Raw genomic sequence first — 16,329 nt, 5'->3', positions numbered from 1 at the left:
GACAGCAAGTCACAAAGTTCCATGAAAGAGCCCTTACGCATGCGAAAGTTTCGCAGCCACTGGGAATCGTCCCACACCTGCAACACTATGCGGTCCCACCAGTCTGTGCTTTTTTCCCGGGCCCAGAATCGGTGTTCCATGGATAGAACCTTCCCCATTAACAACATGATCTCCAAAGCACCGGGGCCCGTGGTTTGAGAGAATTCTGTGTCCATGTCCATGTCCTCATCACGCTTGTCGCTGCACTGCCGTCGCCGCCGCCTCCTCGCCTCGTTTTTCTGGTCCTGGCTCAGCATAAACTGCACGAGAACGCGCGAGGTGTTTACAATGTTCATGACTGCTGTCTTGAGCTGAGCGGGCTCCATGCTTGCCGTGGTATGGAGTCTGCGGTGTTCACCCAGGAAAAAAGGCACGAAATGGTTGTCTGCCGTCCGTTGCTTTCATGGAGGGAGGGAGGGGTGAGGCTGTACCCAGAACCACCTGCGACAATGTTTTTTGCCCCATCAGGCACTGGGATCTCAACCCAGAATTCCAATGGGCGGGGGAGACTGCGGGAACTATGCGATAGCTACCCACAGTGCAACGCTCCAGAAATCGACGCTAGCCCCAGTACATGGACGCACACCGCCGAATTAATGTGCTTAATGTGGCCGCATACATTCGACTTTATACAATCTGTTTCCCAAATTCGAATTATATAAATTCGGATTAATCCCGTAGTGTAAACATACCCCTAGTCTCTTCACAGAGCTGGGAATAGAAGCCTGGATTCCTGACTCCAAGCGCCCCTGCTGTAACCCACTAGCCTACACTCCCTTTCCAAAAGTGAACATAGAACCCAGGAGTCCACACTCCCCAGTACCCCCCCTTTTCTAATCACTGACCGCTCTGACTTGCTTTTAAATTCATTTCCTGAGCTGCACAGGTGTTTCCCCTAAAGAACAGAAGGGGGAGGAGGGAGGTAGCGACAAAATAACTACTTGGTTGCTTTTATATATGCCACTGAAGCATGTACACTCCATACACATCAGCCATCTGGGTTTCTTGTTTAAATAGAAACTTCCAGAAGATTTTGTCCATCCGAATCTTGAACAGACAGTTTCATTCTTCTTGACTCTTCCCATAAAAGAACAATTAAAGCTTTGATCATTTCCCTTGACCTTGTCATCCTGTGGCCCTGAGAGTTTTGATGGGAGACACTGGGATGTAGTTATTTGTCTAACACCATTTTTGTGTGTGTGATAGATCCCTTCTTCCTTATGTGTGGTTGCTTGTGCTTTGAATTCTCCCATCCCTGTTCTTCCCAGGTGTCCTTTCTCAGACGCAATTGACACAGTCATGGTTGCAATCAGGAGAGCAGGTTTTGAAACCCTCAGCATCACTCTGGCTGACCTGTGAAGTGACTGGTGTCCCCATCACTCAGACTTATGACTGGGGGTGTGTCTGTCGGACTCAACAGAGCCAGCGGGAATGGATTGGACACATTAGTGGAGGTGATGGTCCACATCCAGGGCCGGCTCCAGGCACCAGGTGAGCAAGCAGGTGCTTGGGGTGGCCAAGGGGAAGGAGCGGCATGTCGGGCTCTTCAGCAGCAATTTGGCGGCGGGTCCCTCGGTCCCTCTCAGAGGGAAAGACCTGCCACCGAATTGCCGCCAAAGAGGAAAGCGGCACGGTGGAGCTGCCGCCAATCGCGATCACGGTGAGTTTTATTTGTTTGTTTTTCCCCCCGCTACTTGGGGCGGCAAAAAACCTGGAGCCGGCCCTGTGCACCACCCTTCCCCAACATTCCAAAACCGATCACTCATATTTAGGAACACTTCCAGAAATGAGTATTATCTCGCGTTGAATTCACTGACTACTGAAGACACCACCACTTATTATTGTGCTGCAAATAAATTAGATATTTTTTTCACATCTTAGCTCATAGATACTACCACCCCACCGTGATGCATCCCATTTCAAAAAACATGTCACCAGGATGTTAAGGAATGGCAGTATATTTTTCTACGTTACAGAGAGAGGCGACTTGCTGTATTTTAGGCTTCTCTTACTAATTAAAACTGACTAGATAGTTTTCAGACTATTAATGAGAACTTTCTGTACATGCTTTTGATAGGAAAGAATGGATGGATGGATGGATGGATGGATGGATGGATGGATGGATGGATGGATGGATGGATGGATGGATGGATGGATGGAAGGAGGATCAGTCACACCATTATATTTTATTTTTAACTTTGGATAGATTTATCGATGGTCACATCATTATCTGAATTTAATATCCTCTGTGTGTGTGTGTGTGTGTGTGTGTGTGTGTGTGTGCGCGCGCGCGCATGTGTGTGTGTTCCCACAAATAATTTCTATGATTGTGCTTCAGGAAGAAATAGTTTCATGAGTTTTGACTGAAATATCCAAGAATTACATGATGAGTAAAACAGGATAAAAGAGGATCAGGATCTATACGAAGCCTAATTTGGTGTCACACCACAGGCTCAGAATTGCAAGCTTGTTCAAGCTGCTAATAGACAAACATGGGCCGCCAAGCACGTAGCACTGGCTCAATAAATAGCTGTTCCCTACAACTCTGCTTGCCTGCTGCATCACTTATTGCTAATGAAACACACATGAATGAGGTGTGGGATTTTCAAAAGCAACTTAGGGCCAGAGTTGAAAGTATTTAGGTTCTTAGATTATTTTAAAAATTCCCACTGGGTGCCAAAATACCTTTAAGTCTGGCCCCAAGTATGTACAGGTGCAGATAGATACCGAGTAGCATTTACTATAGGGGGACTCAAGTACCTAACTCACCTAAGGACTTTTGTAAATCCCACTGGACATATATCAACATCTTTAGGCTTCTAAGTACCTTGTAAATATGTCTCAGTGATTTGTGAGCGTAAATCTCATTGAAAGTCAAAGGAATTCCTCCTAAATTACTCAGGTTCTTTAGAAAATCCAACATGGAGAACTGAGAACCTTTGTAGAAGTGCTGGTCATCCAATAAATTTCACTGAAACCAAGGGAGGCCGAAGGTGCCCAATGCATTTGGGGTTACAGGTGTAAAGGTATCTAGGTGCCTAGTGGGATTTTTAAAACGCAAACAGGTGCCTTTTCCCCATTGAAATCAAAGGCTGTTGTGCACCTTGGCGATTTTGAAGGCAGCTCACAGGCACCTTAGAAATCTGGCTCTTCCTCTCTTTCAAAATTGACTTTGAAAACCAGAATTGCCTCCTAAGGAAAAATGAATGCAGGAAATAATTCTAGTGATAGGTTTAAATAGATCCCCTTCTTTCTATTAGTAAAAGAATAAATATCGTCACTCAGCAGGACCGGAAAGAAAAGAAAAAAGAAAAACAACGGAAAAGGGCAAAGAAAAGACTGGACAGGAATGGATCAGCTGATTCAGACAATGTGATCTATAACCACAATAACACCTTTTATAGGGCACTTTGCATGATTTGTTAGGGTAAAATGTAGATCTCAAAGAGCTTTACAAAGGAGGTAATTTTATAGATGGGGAAACTGAGGGACAGAGCAGTGACCTGCCCAAGGTCACCAGGTCTCTGGAGTCTCAGTCCAGGGCCTTACCCACTAGACCACCCTGCCTCCCGTGGGGCTTTGATACTCTGTCCTCTGGCTTCTGGACAAAGTCTGGGTTAATTCAGGCTGAGCCTAGTGGAGGGATGTATGTCTGCAGTGCTCTGCTGTACGGTGTAGTCATGTCCCAGGGGGAGAGCTCCAGACACACAGACAGCTCCCTGCCTTCTCTTATAACCCCCCTTCCCCGAAACCTGCATGCAAATTGCTGCCCCTGGGGGGTTCTTGTTTAAATACAAACCTCCTGGTTCTCAGAGCTCAGACACTGCCAGACGGTGATATCTGACTGAGCGCTGCCCTAACAAATCATGGAGTCTCTATGGGTTTTCGGTTTGCTGTTATCTGCCCTGACTTGTGAGTATTTCTGGAGAACACAGGGAACTTTCATACCCGAAACTTGAGGTGTTCAGCGTGAAACTGGGGTAGGAATAATAAGGCCCGTAATCATTTTCCCTCTTCCCGGGCGTCCACTCCAAAGTTCAGCTGGTCCCGTCCGGCCCAGGAGCGGTGAAGCCCGGAGAGACCCTCACCCTCACCTGCACCGTCTCTGGAGATTCCAGCGGTATCATCTCTTGTGGCTGTTGCTACTGGAGCTGAATCCGGCAGAGTCCCGGGAAGGGTTGGAATGGATGGGACGTATAACCAAAGGTAGAAGCACGAACTACGCCACATCCCTCCAAAGCAGGATCACCATCGCAGTAGATTCATCCAAGAACCAAGTCTCCCTGCAGCTCCGCTCGCTGACAGCTGCAGACACCGCCACCTATTACTGTGCCCGAGACACAGTGACACAGCAAAGCGGGACTGGCACAAAAAGGGGAAGTGGTCTCTCAACAGACATTTAGGGTATTTTATGAAAGAAAGAAAGAAAGAAAGAAAGAAAGAAAGAAAGAAAGAAAGAAAGAAAGAAAGAAAGAAAGGCCCCAAACACCACCTGTGGGAATATTTAGCCTAAAATTCGCTCTCTCTAAAGGGATGTGGAGTTGGAACAAAGCTTCTGACACCAACGCTAAAGCAATTCACAATGGAAAGACAACAGCAAACAGCAAACACTGGAGAAAGACGAGACGGGGTGTATAACCCTGGATCGGAGCCCAGCTTTGCCCCAACGCAGCACCGTTTTCTCCCATCCGATATGTGCACCCATCGCTGCTCCAGCCTCTGGAATCGTGCTTAGCACGTGCAGGTCTTTGGGAGTGGGAACATATCCAGGCAAAGGCAAATCTTGTGTTTCTCCTTTGTGCTTTTACAAGGAGACTCCAGGGGACGGGGGGCAGGGCAAGGGGAAGCTCCTGATGCCCCCTTCTATCTCCCATCCCCCTGTGTGTGAAACCTGCATGCAAATCCCTGCCCAGGGGGTTCCTCTTTACATACAAACCCCGATTCTCAGAGCCTCGGTCTCTGCCCGGACACAGAATGGGCCTTTCCACCTCAGACATTCCCCTCTGTCGCCAGCTCCCCTCATGAAACCGGGCTTTTCTTGTCCCTCTCGGCTGCTCCATCCTGTGGAGTGTTTCCAGCTCCTGTATTGATTTGGGCAGGAGATTTCAAAGGCAGTTGGGTGAAATGGGACAGTGTCACTACCCTCTGTTTGCCAGAAGCTGGGAATGGGCGACAGGGGATGGATCACTGGGTGATTCCCTGTTCATTCCCTCTGGGGCACCCGGCACTAGCCACTGTCAGAAGACAGGACACTGGGCTGGATGGACCTTTGGTCTGACCCAGTCTGGCCGTTCTTATGTTCCTACGTTCTTATGAAAATTCCAAGCCATTCACCCCCAGCGGGTTGGTATCACTTATTGATTTCTTTGACCCCTCCTCATCCTTCAATATCACCGTTCCCAAATCCATCCGGTCCATTCTGACTGGGAGCTAGTGACACCAGGAGAGACCCCCGAACTGACTTGTCTCGGTGGTTATCTTGTGGAGAGGGACTGGATCCGCCAGTCCCCAGAGGGAGGGTTACAGGGACTGGGACCCCTACATTCCTACTGCTCATCCTTCCAAAACCGACTCAACATCTCTGGGAATGCCCCTGAAGACAAGTTCTGTCCACAGCTGAGTGACATGACAGCTGCAGGAACCGCCGTGTGTTGCTGCTCCAGACTGAGGCTACGGCTTCACTACAGGGGGGGGGTTGATTTAAGATACGCAAATTCAGCTATGCGAATAGCGTAGCTGAATTCGACGTATCGCAGCCGACTTACCCTGCTGTAAGGACGGTGGCAAAATCGACCTCCGCGGCTTCCTGTCGACGGCTCTTACTCCCACCTTCGCTGGTGGAGTAAGAGCGTGGATTTGGGGATCGATTGTCGCGTCCCAACGGGACGCGATAAATCGATCCCCGAGAGGTCGATTTCTACCCGCCGATTCAGGCGGGTAGTGTAGACCTAGACCCGGGCACTGAGCCAGAGCAAAGCGGGGATTGGAGCTAGAAGGGAAACCGGTTTGCAAACCCCCCTTTAGCACCGGGCATTAGGAACTGAGGGAGAGGGACTCACTGACAGGAGGGGTTTTCAGGAGGGGAAGTTGGAAAATACCTCGTGTACCAAGTCCCCTGCAACACAACACGCACTGCATGGGTCTTACACTGTTTCGGTGGGAGCAATAATGAAAAACACACCTGTATCTACACACCCACCCTGAAGACTTCTCATCCTTTCCAGCAGGCGGCAGCACAGACACATAGACCCAGAGAAAGCAAGTGAGCCAGCAGGAGTCACGCACTCTCAGCGAAAGAGTAGCAAACAGAGGGGTGGGGAGGCTCCCATCTCCTTTAGAAGGAGACAGCAGTGAAACACACAAACGTGCACACACACACACACACACACATACACACAAGGGGGTAGCGCACACACACACACACACACACGGATTTTTACTCCCAGTAAGAGGTAGCAACGACAGAAACACACAAAGGCTGATCCGGATTCCTTCCCTCCCATACGGACGAGCAGGGAGGGTGGGACACCCCCATACATGAGCTGGTCTTTTCTCTACCTAGCAGGAGCCAGGAGGGCTCACAAACACACCCTGGCATTTCTCCTCGGGCGGGACTCATTCAATCCAGCAGAGAGCAGCAGTGACACACACACGGATTTGCACCCACGCGCTATGACAAAGTCCTACAAGGAGGCAGGTGCCCCTCGCGGATTAAAATTTAGGAGAACCGGGTTCTGATCCCGACTCTGTTGCTGGGTGACCGCGGGAAGTCACTTCACCGCTCTGTGCCTTAGTTTCCCCATCCCTAAAATGGAGACAATTCTCCTTAATGCAAGTAACAGGCGGCAGGACACACAGCAATACAGTCATACACGTTCCACCCAGCAGGGGTCCGCAACACCCAAACAATCGCACCTATGCCAAGACCCAGGTCCTATTCCACACCCAGCTCCGTGGCAGTGTATTGAATATATTTAGAAGTGTTTGGTGTCACTTGAAGAGCCGGCCCAGCGTCCCACAAATAAAGCAGTTCTGTGTCTCGCCCCAGTGTGAGGTGCAGGCCTGTGGAAGGAGAAGATTCCAGCTAAATCAGAGCCCCCCGCCAAGCCCTTTAACCTCCCATCCCCGCTGGGCGAAACCCACATGCAAATCCCTGCCCTGCTAAACACCAACCCCGGATCCTGCGAGCCTCAGGCGCCGCGCCGCGCTGGTCGGTTTCTTCCTGCTGCGGGGTATCCCCTTCCTGCTACACCTCGGAGAAATGGCGCTGCTGCTGCTGGGGTTTCTTTTCTGCCTCTTGGCGGCTCCCTTCTGTGAGTATTTCGGGGACACGCAGCCCCCACTCTCCTCCCTGCCCGCAGTGCAGCGTGGAGCGTCACTTCTCCTTTTCTCTCCCTTCACCAAGGTGTCCGCTCACAGATCCAGCTGGTCCCATCCACCCTGGGAGTGGTGACGCCCGGAGAGTCCCTCACAGTGACTTGTACCGTGTCGGGGGACTCCATCGCTACCGGCGCCTGGTGGAACTGGGTGCGCGAACTCCCCGGCCGAGGGCTGCAATGGGTAGGGCGCATCCATTTCTCCGGGAGCACGAACTACGCCCCCGACCTGCAAACCCAAGCGAACATCGCCAAAGATGACGCCAAGAACGAGTATTACCTGCAGCTCCGCTCCCTGACCGCTGCGGACACTGCCACCTATTACTGCACCAGGTGGGACCCACGGTGATACACGCCGGGACAAGCCCCTGGGAGGGGAGAGTCCCCCCGGAATGAGGCGGCTACGTGTCTTCCCTGTTACAACCTCCCTGCCCGCTCCTAAGGCGCCTGAGATCTTCACCTCTTTGCGCTGATAGCTCGTTTCCAATCCAGAAAAATTTCCAGTTGCTTTTCCCTAATGAGCTCGAATCTTCATTGACTGGGAAGAAGTGTGATTAGGGGATCAGGAGCTGGCCAGAGCCGCATCTGCCCTGTTTATTGCTCTGCAAGACCTGAGGCAAATCACTTAGACAGATTTTTAAAGGTATTCGGGCGCCAAATAATTCCCGTTGAAATACCTTTAAAAATCTGGCCATTCATTAGTCTCTGTGACTGTCCCTCCCCCCAAGACTTAGAATCATAGAATAGTAGGACTGGAAGGGACCTCAAGAGGTCATTAGTCCAGTTCCCAGCACTCATGGAAGGACTAAGTTTTATCTTCTGGACCATCCCCTGACAGGTGTTTGTCTAACCCGCTCTTAAAAATCCCCAGTGATGGAGATTCCACAACCTCCCTAAACTCAAGACTCACCTTGCACACGTCTCTCTAGGCCAGATTCCCAAAGTTGGGCACCTAACATTGCAGATGTGAAAATCCCTCTGGATGCCTAAGTACCTTAGCAGTTTAGCTCAGGAAAGGCCAGCTATTTTTACGATATTTAGGTGCTTGTGGTGTAGGTATTTGCCTAACTCCCATCGATTTCAATGAGTTGTTGACACCTGGGTACTTTTGAAAATCCCAATACCTTCCTATCTGGATGTTTAGGAACCTAAATGCCTCTGAGAATCTGGCTTTTTCTGCCTCAGGGTATGTCTACACTACGAAATTAGGTCGAATTTATAGAAGCGGGTTTTATAGAAATCGGTTGTATACAGCCAATTGTGTGTGTCCCCACATAAAATGCTCTAAGTGCTCTAGTCGGCGGACCGCGTCCACAGTACCGAGGCTAGCGTCGACTTCCGGAGCATTGTACTATGGGTAGCTATCCCACAGTTCCCGCAGTCTCCGCCGCCCATTGGAATTCTGGGTTGAGATCCCAATGCCTGAATGATGCAAAACAGTGTCGCGGGGGGTTCTGGGTACATGTCGTCAGGCCCCTCCCCCTCCATCAGAGCACCGGCAGACAATAGATTTGCGCCTTTTTACCTGGGTTACCTGTGCAGACAACATACCATGGCAAGCATGGAGCCCGCTCAGCTCAGCTCACCATCACCATATGTCATCTGGGTGCCGGCAGACATGGTACTGCATTGCTACACAGCAGCAGCAGCTAACTGCCTTTTGGCGGTAGACGGTGCAGCATGACTGGTAGCCGTGGGGCTGGCAGCTGTAGGGCTGCATTGCACCAGCCTCTTGCCTTTTGGTAGAAGATGGTATATTACGACTGGTATCTGTCATCATCGTACTGCAGTGTCTGTCAATCATGGGCACCTGGGCAGACATGCTCAGTCCTATCGAACTGTCTTGATGATGATGGCTATCAGTCGTAGTATGCTATTTTCTGCCAATCGCCCAGTATTTTCTGCTAAGCACCCAGAAGAGGCCGAGGGCGATCTGGGTGCTGGCAGACGTGGGGCTGGCAGACGTGGGGCTGCATTGCTACACAGCAGCAGCCCCTTGCCTTTTGGTAGACGATGGTATATTACGACTGGTATCCATCGTCATTGTACTGCAGTTGCTATCAGTCATGCTGCATCGTCGGCTGCCAGCTTAAGATGTAAAAAATAGATTTGTTCTGTAGTCATTAGCTTCCCCCTCCCTCCGTGAAATCAACGGCCTGCTAAACCCAGGGTTTTGAGTTCAATCTTGGGGGGGGGGAATTCTGTGTGACAGTTGTTTGTGTTTCTCCCTGATGCACAGCCACCTTTCTTGATTTTAATTCCCTGTACCTGTACGCCATGTCATCACTCGCCCCTCCCTCCTTCCCCTGGTCCGTCAGATACTAGTTTCGCGCCTTTTTTCAGACCAGGTGCCATAGCTAGCACTGGGATCATGGAGCCCGCTCAGATCACCACAGCAATTATGAGCACTATGAACACCACGCGCATTGTCCTGGAGTATATGCAGAGCCAGGACATGCCAAAGCAAAACCAGGACCAGCCAAGGAGGCGATTGCAGCGCGGCAACGAGAGTGATGAGGAAATTGACATGGACATAGACCTCTCACAAGGCACAGGCCCCAGCAATGTGGAAATCATGGTGTTACTGGGGCAGGTTCATGCCGTGGAATGCCGATTCTGGGCCCGGGAAACAAGCACAGACTGGTGGGACCGCATCGTGCTGCAGGTGTGGGACAATTCCCAGTGGCTGCGAAACTTTCGCATGCGTAAGGGCACTTTCATGGAACTTTGTGACTTGCTTTCCCCTGCCCTGAAGCGCCAGAATACCAGGATGAGAGCAGCCCTCACAGTTGAGAAGCGAGTGGCGATAGCCCTGTGGAAGCTTGCAACGCCAAACAGCTACCGGTCAGTCGGGAATCAATTTGGAGTGGGCAAATCTACTGTGGGGGCTGCTGTGATCCAAGTTGCCAGGGCAATGAAAGACCTGGTGATATCAAGGGTAGTGACTCTGGGAAACATGCAGGCCATAGTGGATGGCTTTGCTGCAATGGGATTCCCAAACTGTGGTGGGGCCACAGACGGAACCCATATCCCTATCTTGGCACCGGAGCACCAAGCCACCGAGTACATAAACCGCAAGTGGTACTTTTCAATGCTGCTGCAAGCCCTGGTGGATCACATGGGATGTTTCACCAACATCAACGTGGGATGGCCGGGAAAGGTACATGATGCTCGCGTCTTCAGGCACTCTGCTGTTTCGAAAGCTGGAGGAAGGGACTTTCTTCCCGGACCAGAAAGTAACCGTTGGGGATGTTGAAATGCCTATCGTGATCCTTGGGGACCCAGCCTACCCCTTAATGCCATGGCTCATGAAGCCGTACACAGGCAGCCTGGACAGGAGTCAGGAGCTGTTCAACTACAGGCTGAGCAAGTGCCGAATGGTGGTGGAATGTGCATTTGGACGTTTAAAAGCGCGCTGGCGCAGCTTACTGACTCGCTCAGACCTCAGCAAAAAGAATATCCCCATTGTTATTGCTGCTTGCTGTGCGCTCCACACAATCTGTGAGAGTAAGGGGGAGACATTTATGGCAGGGTGGGAGGTTGAGGCAAATCGCCTGGCCGCTGATTACGCGCAGCCAGACACCAGGGCGGTTAGAGGAGCACAGCAGGGCGCGGTGCGCATCAGAGAAGCTTTGAAAATGAGTTTTGTGACTGGCCAGGCTACGGTGTGAAACTTCTGTTTGTTTCTCCTTGATGAACCCTCCGCCCCCCCCACCCGGTTCACTCTACTTCCCTGTAAACCGATCACCCCACCCTCCCCTCCCCCCTTCGAGCACCGCTTGCAGAGGCAATAAAGTCATTGTTACTTCACATTCATGCATTCTTTATTAATTCATCACACAACTAGGGGGATAATTGCCAAGGTAGCCCAGGATGGGGGGGGGAGGAGGGAAGGAAAAGGACACACTGCAGTGTGACAGTGTACCCCATAAGGCTTTATGGGGAGGGGGTGCTTATAAATGTATGTATGACATAACTGGAATATGTTTTGTGCTGCCTGTGCCAGGTAACATATCTCCATAAAGGTTATGGTCTACTATATCTATTCATCCTATTTGTACATATATATATCATTTTCTACTTAAGGTTAAGAATATGGGCTGTATGCTTGCTTGGTTTCTAAGTAAGCTTTGGGAGGCATTTGGTCAGCTTCTTTAGGAAGGAATTCGCCAGGTTAAGTACCTAATCAGGAAACACTTGGGGAACAATGCATCTTGGAATGCTCCAATCCACATAAGAAGTCGTCCTGGAGACATGCAAGATACCATGTGGACAATGGCTTCAGCCTGTAAAGACTGAGTCATGCAGGGACATGTGACTTGTCCAGGTGACTCCAGAACTCCATCTTGGAGCTGGACTTTGTATAGGAGGGAGGAGGGGGGTCTCCTCCCACAAGAGAGAGTCTATTTAAGCCTGGGGGAGACCCCTCCATCTTGTCTTCAGCTGGCTAAAGAAGGAGCCTCTCCACCCCCCCAGGATATGTGAAAGAAACTGAATCAAAAGACAGAGACTACAGGGGTTGTGAGAGATTGCTGGACCCAGGCTAAAGGGAGATTAGCCTGTAAAAGGGAGCATTCGGGAACTGGTGAGGAACTTATCTGTATTTAGTTTGATTAGACATAGATTTGCGCATTTTATTTTACTTTACTTGGTGACTTACTTTGTTCTGTCTGTTACTACTTTGAACCACTTAAATCCTACTGTCTGTATTTAATAAAATCACTTTTTATTTAGTAATTTACTCAGAGTGTGTATTAATACCTGAGGGAGCAAACAACTGTGCATATCTCTCTATCAGTGTTATAGAGGGCGAACAATTTATGAGTTTGCCCTGCATAAGCTTTATGCAGGGTAAAACGGATTTATCTGGGTTTAGACCCCATTGGGAGTTGGACATCTGAGAGCTAAAGACAAGCACACTCCTGTGAGCTGTTTTGGGGTAAACTTGCAGCTTTAGGACAACTGATTCGGACCCTTGTTCTGTGTTGGAGCCAGACAGGAGTGTCTGACTCAGAGAGACGGGGTGCTGGAGTCCTGAGCTGGCAGGGAAAACAGAAGCAGGGGTAGTCTTTGCACATTGGGTGGCAGCTCCCAAGGGGCTTTCTGTGATCCAACCCGTCACAGTGGCGTAGTCGAGCAGGATCTGTGCACAGCTGATTGCTTTGAGATACTGGTAGTGATTTTAAGTGAGTTTTAAGTGTGGTGGCTGGAGAACAGACAAAGTAGTTACTGGTTTGTTATTTTCTGTTTGCTTATTTCGGGAAAGGGAAGTAGGGACAGAAAAGGAAGCAAAATAAGTAAGACGGAAGATCAGAAGAAACTAAAACTGCACAGGGTACAAATTGCCCAGAAAAGCTGAACGCTGGGCACTGTGAAAGTCTTGGTTAACTAAGAATCCCCTGAGCTAAGTGCATCTCAGTTTCAGTGAACTGCAGAGGGGTTGTGGCCCAGCCCAAGAAAGCAGGAAAATGAGTACTAGTGATCTCAGTTTCAGTGAACTGCAGAGGGATTGTAGCCCAGCACAAGAAAGCAGGACAATGAGTACTAGTGACGCTGCTAATAAACTAAAGCTGGCCAGGCTGGTAGCAAAAGAGAAAGAAAATGAACATAAGAGACCGTTGGAACTAAAACAATTAGAAATTAGTGCCAGGGAGGCAGAACATGCAAGGGAAGAGGCTGCCCACAAGAGAGCTATGGAGGCAGAGGCAGCAGCACACAGGAGAGCTATAGAGGCAGAAACAGCTGCCCACGAGAGGGCTATGGAGGCCCAGAGGGAGGCCCAGAAACATGAACTGACTGTTATGGAGTCGAGGAGACAAAACCCTCACCCTGCTGGCTCCACTTCCCCAAAAATCCACAAATGGGAGTGACTATGTCCACAGTATGACGAGTCCAGCAATATCGCCGAATATTTCATCACCTTTGAGAGACTGTGCACCCTCCATACCATCCCTGAAGATCAGAAGATGACCACATTGATAGCAAAATTGTCTGGCAAAGCTCTGGACATATTCAATAAGATGCCTATTGATGATGCTTCAAACTATGGTAAATTTAAGGAACTGGTTTTGAAACAGTTTCAGGTTACTCCTGAAACCTACAGGGTTAAATTCAGGAGCCTTAAGAGGGGATCTGGATTAAGTAATGTGGCTTATGCCAATGAAATGAGAGATTTGGTAGATAAATGGGTGCGGGGGAGAGGCATTACCAGCTTTGAAGGGATGTGTGATCTGGTTACTCAGGAACACTTCCTGAATATGTGCAGTGATGAGGTAAAACAGTATTTGTGGGACAAAAAGGTAAATGCAGTGGGTGAATTAGCTGAGTATGCTGACTCTTATGAGCAAGCACAAACTGCAATAAAACATAAACCACTGGTGGAGGGGTATAGGGTTGGGGGAAAGCAGAATCACCGTTTTACCCCTGGGTCTGGGAAAAAGGAGGCTGGGCGGTCACCTCCCCATTCCCCTGGTACTCGTCCCAAATTTCCTGTGCAAGCAGAGGAGCCCAAAAGGCTTGTTCTGTGTTGGAGCCAGACAGGAGTGTCTGACTCAGCGAGACGGGGTGCTGGAGTCCTGAGCTGGCAGGGAAAACAGAAGCAGGGGTAGTCTTGGCACATTTGATGGCAGCTCCCAAGGGGCTTTCTGTGATCCTAGGGGGATAATTGCCAAGGTAGCCCAGGATGGGGGGGGAGGAGGGAAGGAAAAGGACACACTGCAGTTTAAAACTTTAACTCTTATTGAAGGCCAGCCTTCTGATGCTCGGGCAATCATCTGGGGTGGAGTGACTGGGTGGCCGTAGGCCCCCCCACCGTGTTCTTGGGCGTCTGGGTGAGGAGGCTATGGAACTTGGGGAGGAGGGCTGTTGGTTACACAGGGGCTGTAGCGGCAGTCTCTGCTCCTGCTGCCTTTCCTGCAGCTCAACCATACGCTGGAGCATATCAGTTTGATGCTCCAGCAGCCGGAGCATCGACTTTTGCCTTCTGTCTGCAAGCTGACGCCACCTATCATCTTCAGCCCGCAACTTGCTCTGTTCATCCCGTGATTCAGCCCGCCACCTCTCCTCTCGTTCATATTGTGCTTTTCTGTAGTCTGACATTGACTGCCTCCACGCATTCTGCTGTGCTCTGTCAGCATGGGAGGACATCTGGAGCTCCGTGAACATATCGTCCTGCGTCCTCCATTTTCTCTTTCTAATCTTCACTAGCCTCTGTGAAGGAGAAACATTTGCAGCTGGTGGAGGAGAAGGGAGAGGTGGTTAAAAAAGACACATTTTAGAGAACAATGGGTACACTCTTTCATGTTAAATTTTGCTGTTCACATTACACAGCACATGTGCTTTCGTTACAAGGTCGCATTTTTCCTCTTATATTGAGGGCCTGCCGGTTTGGTGTGAGAGATCACTCACGCAGTGCCAGGCAACAGATTTCGGCTTGCAGGCAGCCATGGTAAGCCACAGTCTTTTGGCTTTTTTAACCTTCTTAACATGTGGGAATGGTTTCAAACAGCAGCGCCCTCATTTCCCATATCAACCATGAATTGGGTTGGCCATTTAAAATGGATTTGCAATGTAAAAGGAGGGGCTGCGGTTTCCGGGTTAACATGCAGCACAAACCAAAGTCAGCCCCCCCACACACACCTAATTCTCCGGGATGATCACTTCACCCCTCCCCCCACCGCGTGGCTAACAGCGGGGAACATTTCTGTTCAGCAGAGCAGGAACGGGCACCTCTGAATGTCCCCTTAATAAAATCGCCCCATTTCAACCAGGTGACCGTGAATGATATCATTCTCCTGAGGATAACAAAGAGAGATAAGGAATGGATGTTGTCTGCATGCCAGCAAACACCGGGACCAAACGCTACAATGCTTTGTTATGCAATGATTCCAGACTACGTGCTACTGGCCTGGCGTGGTAAAGTGTCCTACCATGGCTGTCAAGGCTGTCTCCCCACCTTGAACTTTAGGGTACAAGAGTGGGGGCCTGCATGAGGACTTCTAAGCTTAACTACCAGCTTAGTTCTGGTCCGCTGCCACCATTCCCTTCCCTGGGAAGCTTTGAGAAACCTTTCACCAATTCCCTGGTGAATACAGATCCAAACCCCTTGGATCTTAAAACAAGGAGAAATTGACCCTTCCCCCCTCCTTCCTTTCACCAACTTCTGGTGAATACAGATTCAAACCCCTTGGATCTTAAAACAAGGAGAAATTGACCCTTCCCCCCTCCTTCCTTTCACCAATTCCTGGTGAATACAGATCCAACTCCCTTGGATCTAAAAACAAGGAAAAATCAATTAGGTTCTTAAAAAGAAGGCTTTTAATTAAAGAAAAAGGTAAAAATCATCTCTGTAAAATTAGTATGGAAAATAACTTTACAGGGTAATCAAACTTAAAGAGCTCAGAGGACCCCCCTCTAGTCTCAGGTTCAAAGTACAGCAAACAAAGATAAACACTCTAGTAAAAGGTACATTTACAAGTTGAGAAAACAAAGTAAAACTAAGACGCCTTGCCTGGCTTTTTACTTACAAGTTTGAAATATGAGAGACTTGTTTAGAAAGATGGGGAGAACCTGGATTGATGTCTGGTCCCTCTCAGTCCCAAGAGCGAACAACCCCTTAAACAAAGAGCACAAAACAAAAGCCTTCCCCCCCCCCCAAGGTTTGAAAGTATCTTGTCCCCTTATTGGTCCTTTGGGTCAGGTGTCAGCCAGGTTACCCGAGCTTCTTAACCCTTTACAGGTAAAAGGATTTTGGAGTCTCTGGCCAGGAGGGGTTTTTAGTACTGTACACAGGAGAGCTGTTACCCTTCCCTTTATAGTTATGACACGCCCCCCAAATCACAGATAGTGTTAGACGTCTGGTTCCACACTGGCTGTGATTTCTTCCTGGAGCTCTAGGAGAAAACAGAGTTAATAA

At 49.5% G+C, this 16,329-nt stretch overlaps 1 gene segment (V, D, J or C); it reads left to right on the top strand.

The window, feature by feature from the left end:
* The first annotated feature begins 7,300 nt into the window (after window positions 1-7,300).
* Window positions 7,301-7,764, top strand: LOC135886368 (immunoglobulin heavy variable 4-4-like). The segment is given in 2 exon segments: window positions 7,301-7,352; window positions 7,445-7,764. Coding segments are annotated over 2 exon segments (372 nt in total).
* The last annotated feature ends 8,565 nt before the right edge of the window (window positions 7,765-16,329 follow it).

The sequence above is a fragment of the Emys orbicularis genome, chromosome 12 (genome assembly GCF_028017835.1).
Source record: "Emys orbicularis isolate rEmyOrb1 chromosome 12, rEmyOrb1.hap1, whole genome shotgun sequence".
Classification (NCBI taxonomy): domain Eukaryota; kingdom Metazoa; phylum Chordata; order Testudines; family Emydidae; genus Emys; species Emys orbicularis.
Note: the sequence above shows the minus strand (reverse complement) of the source record. Positions and strands in the feature narration are given on the sequence as shown.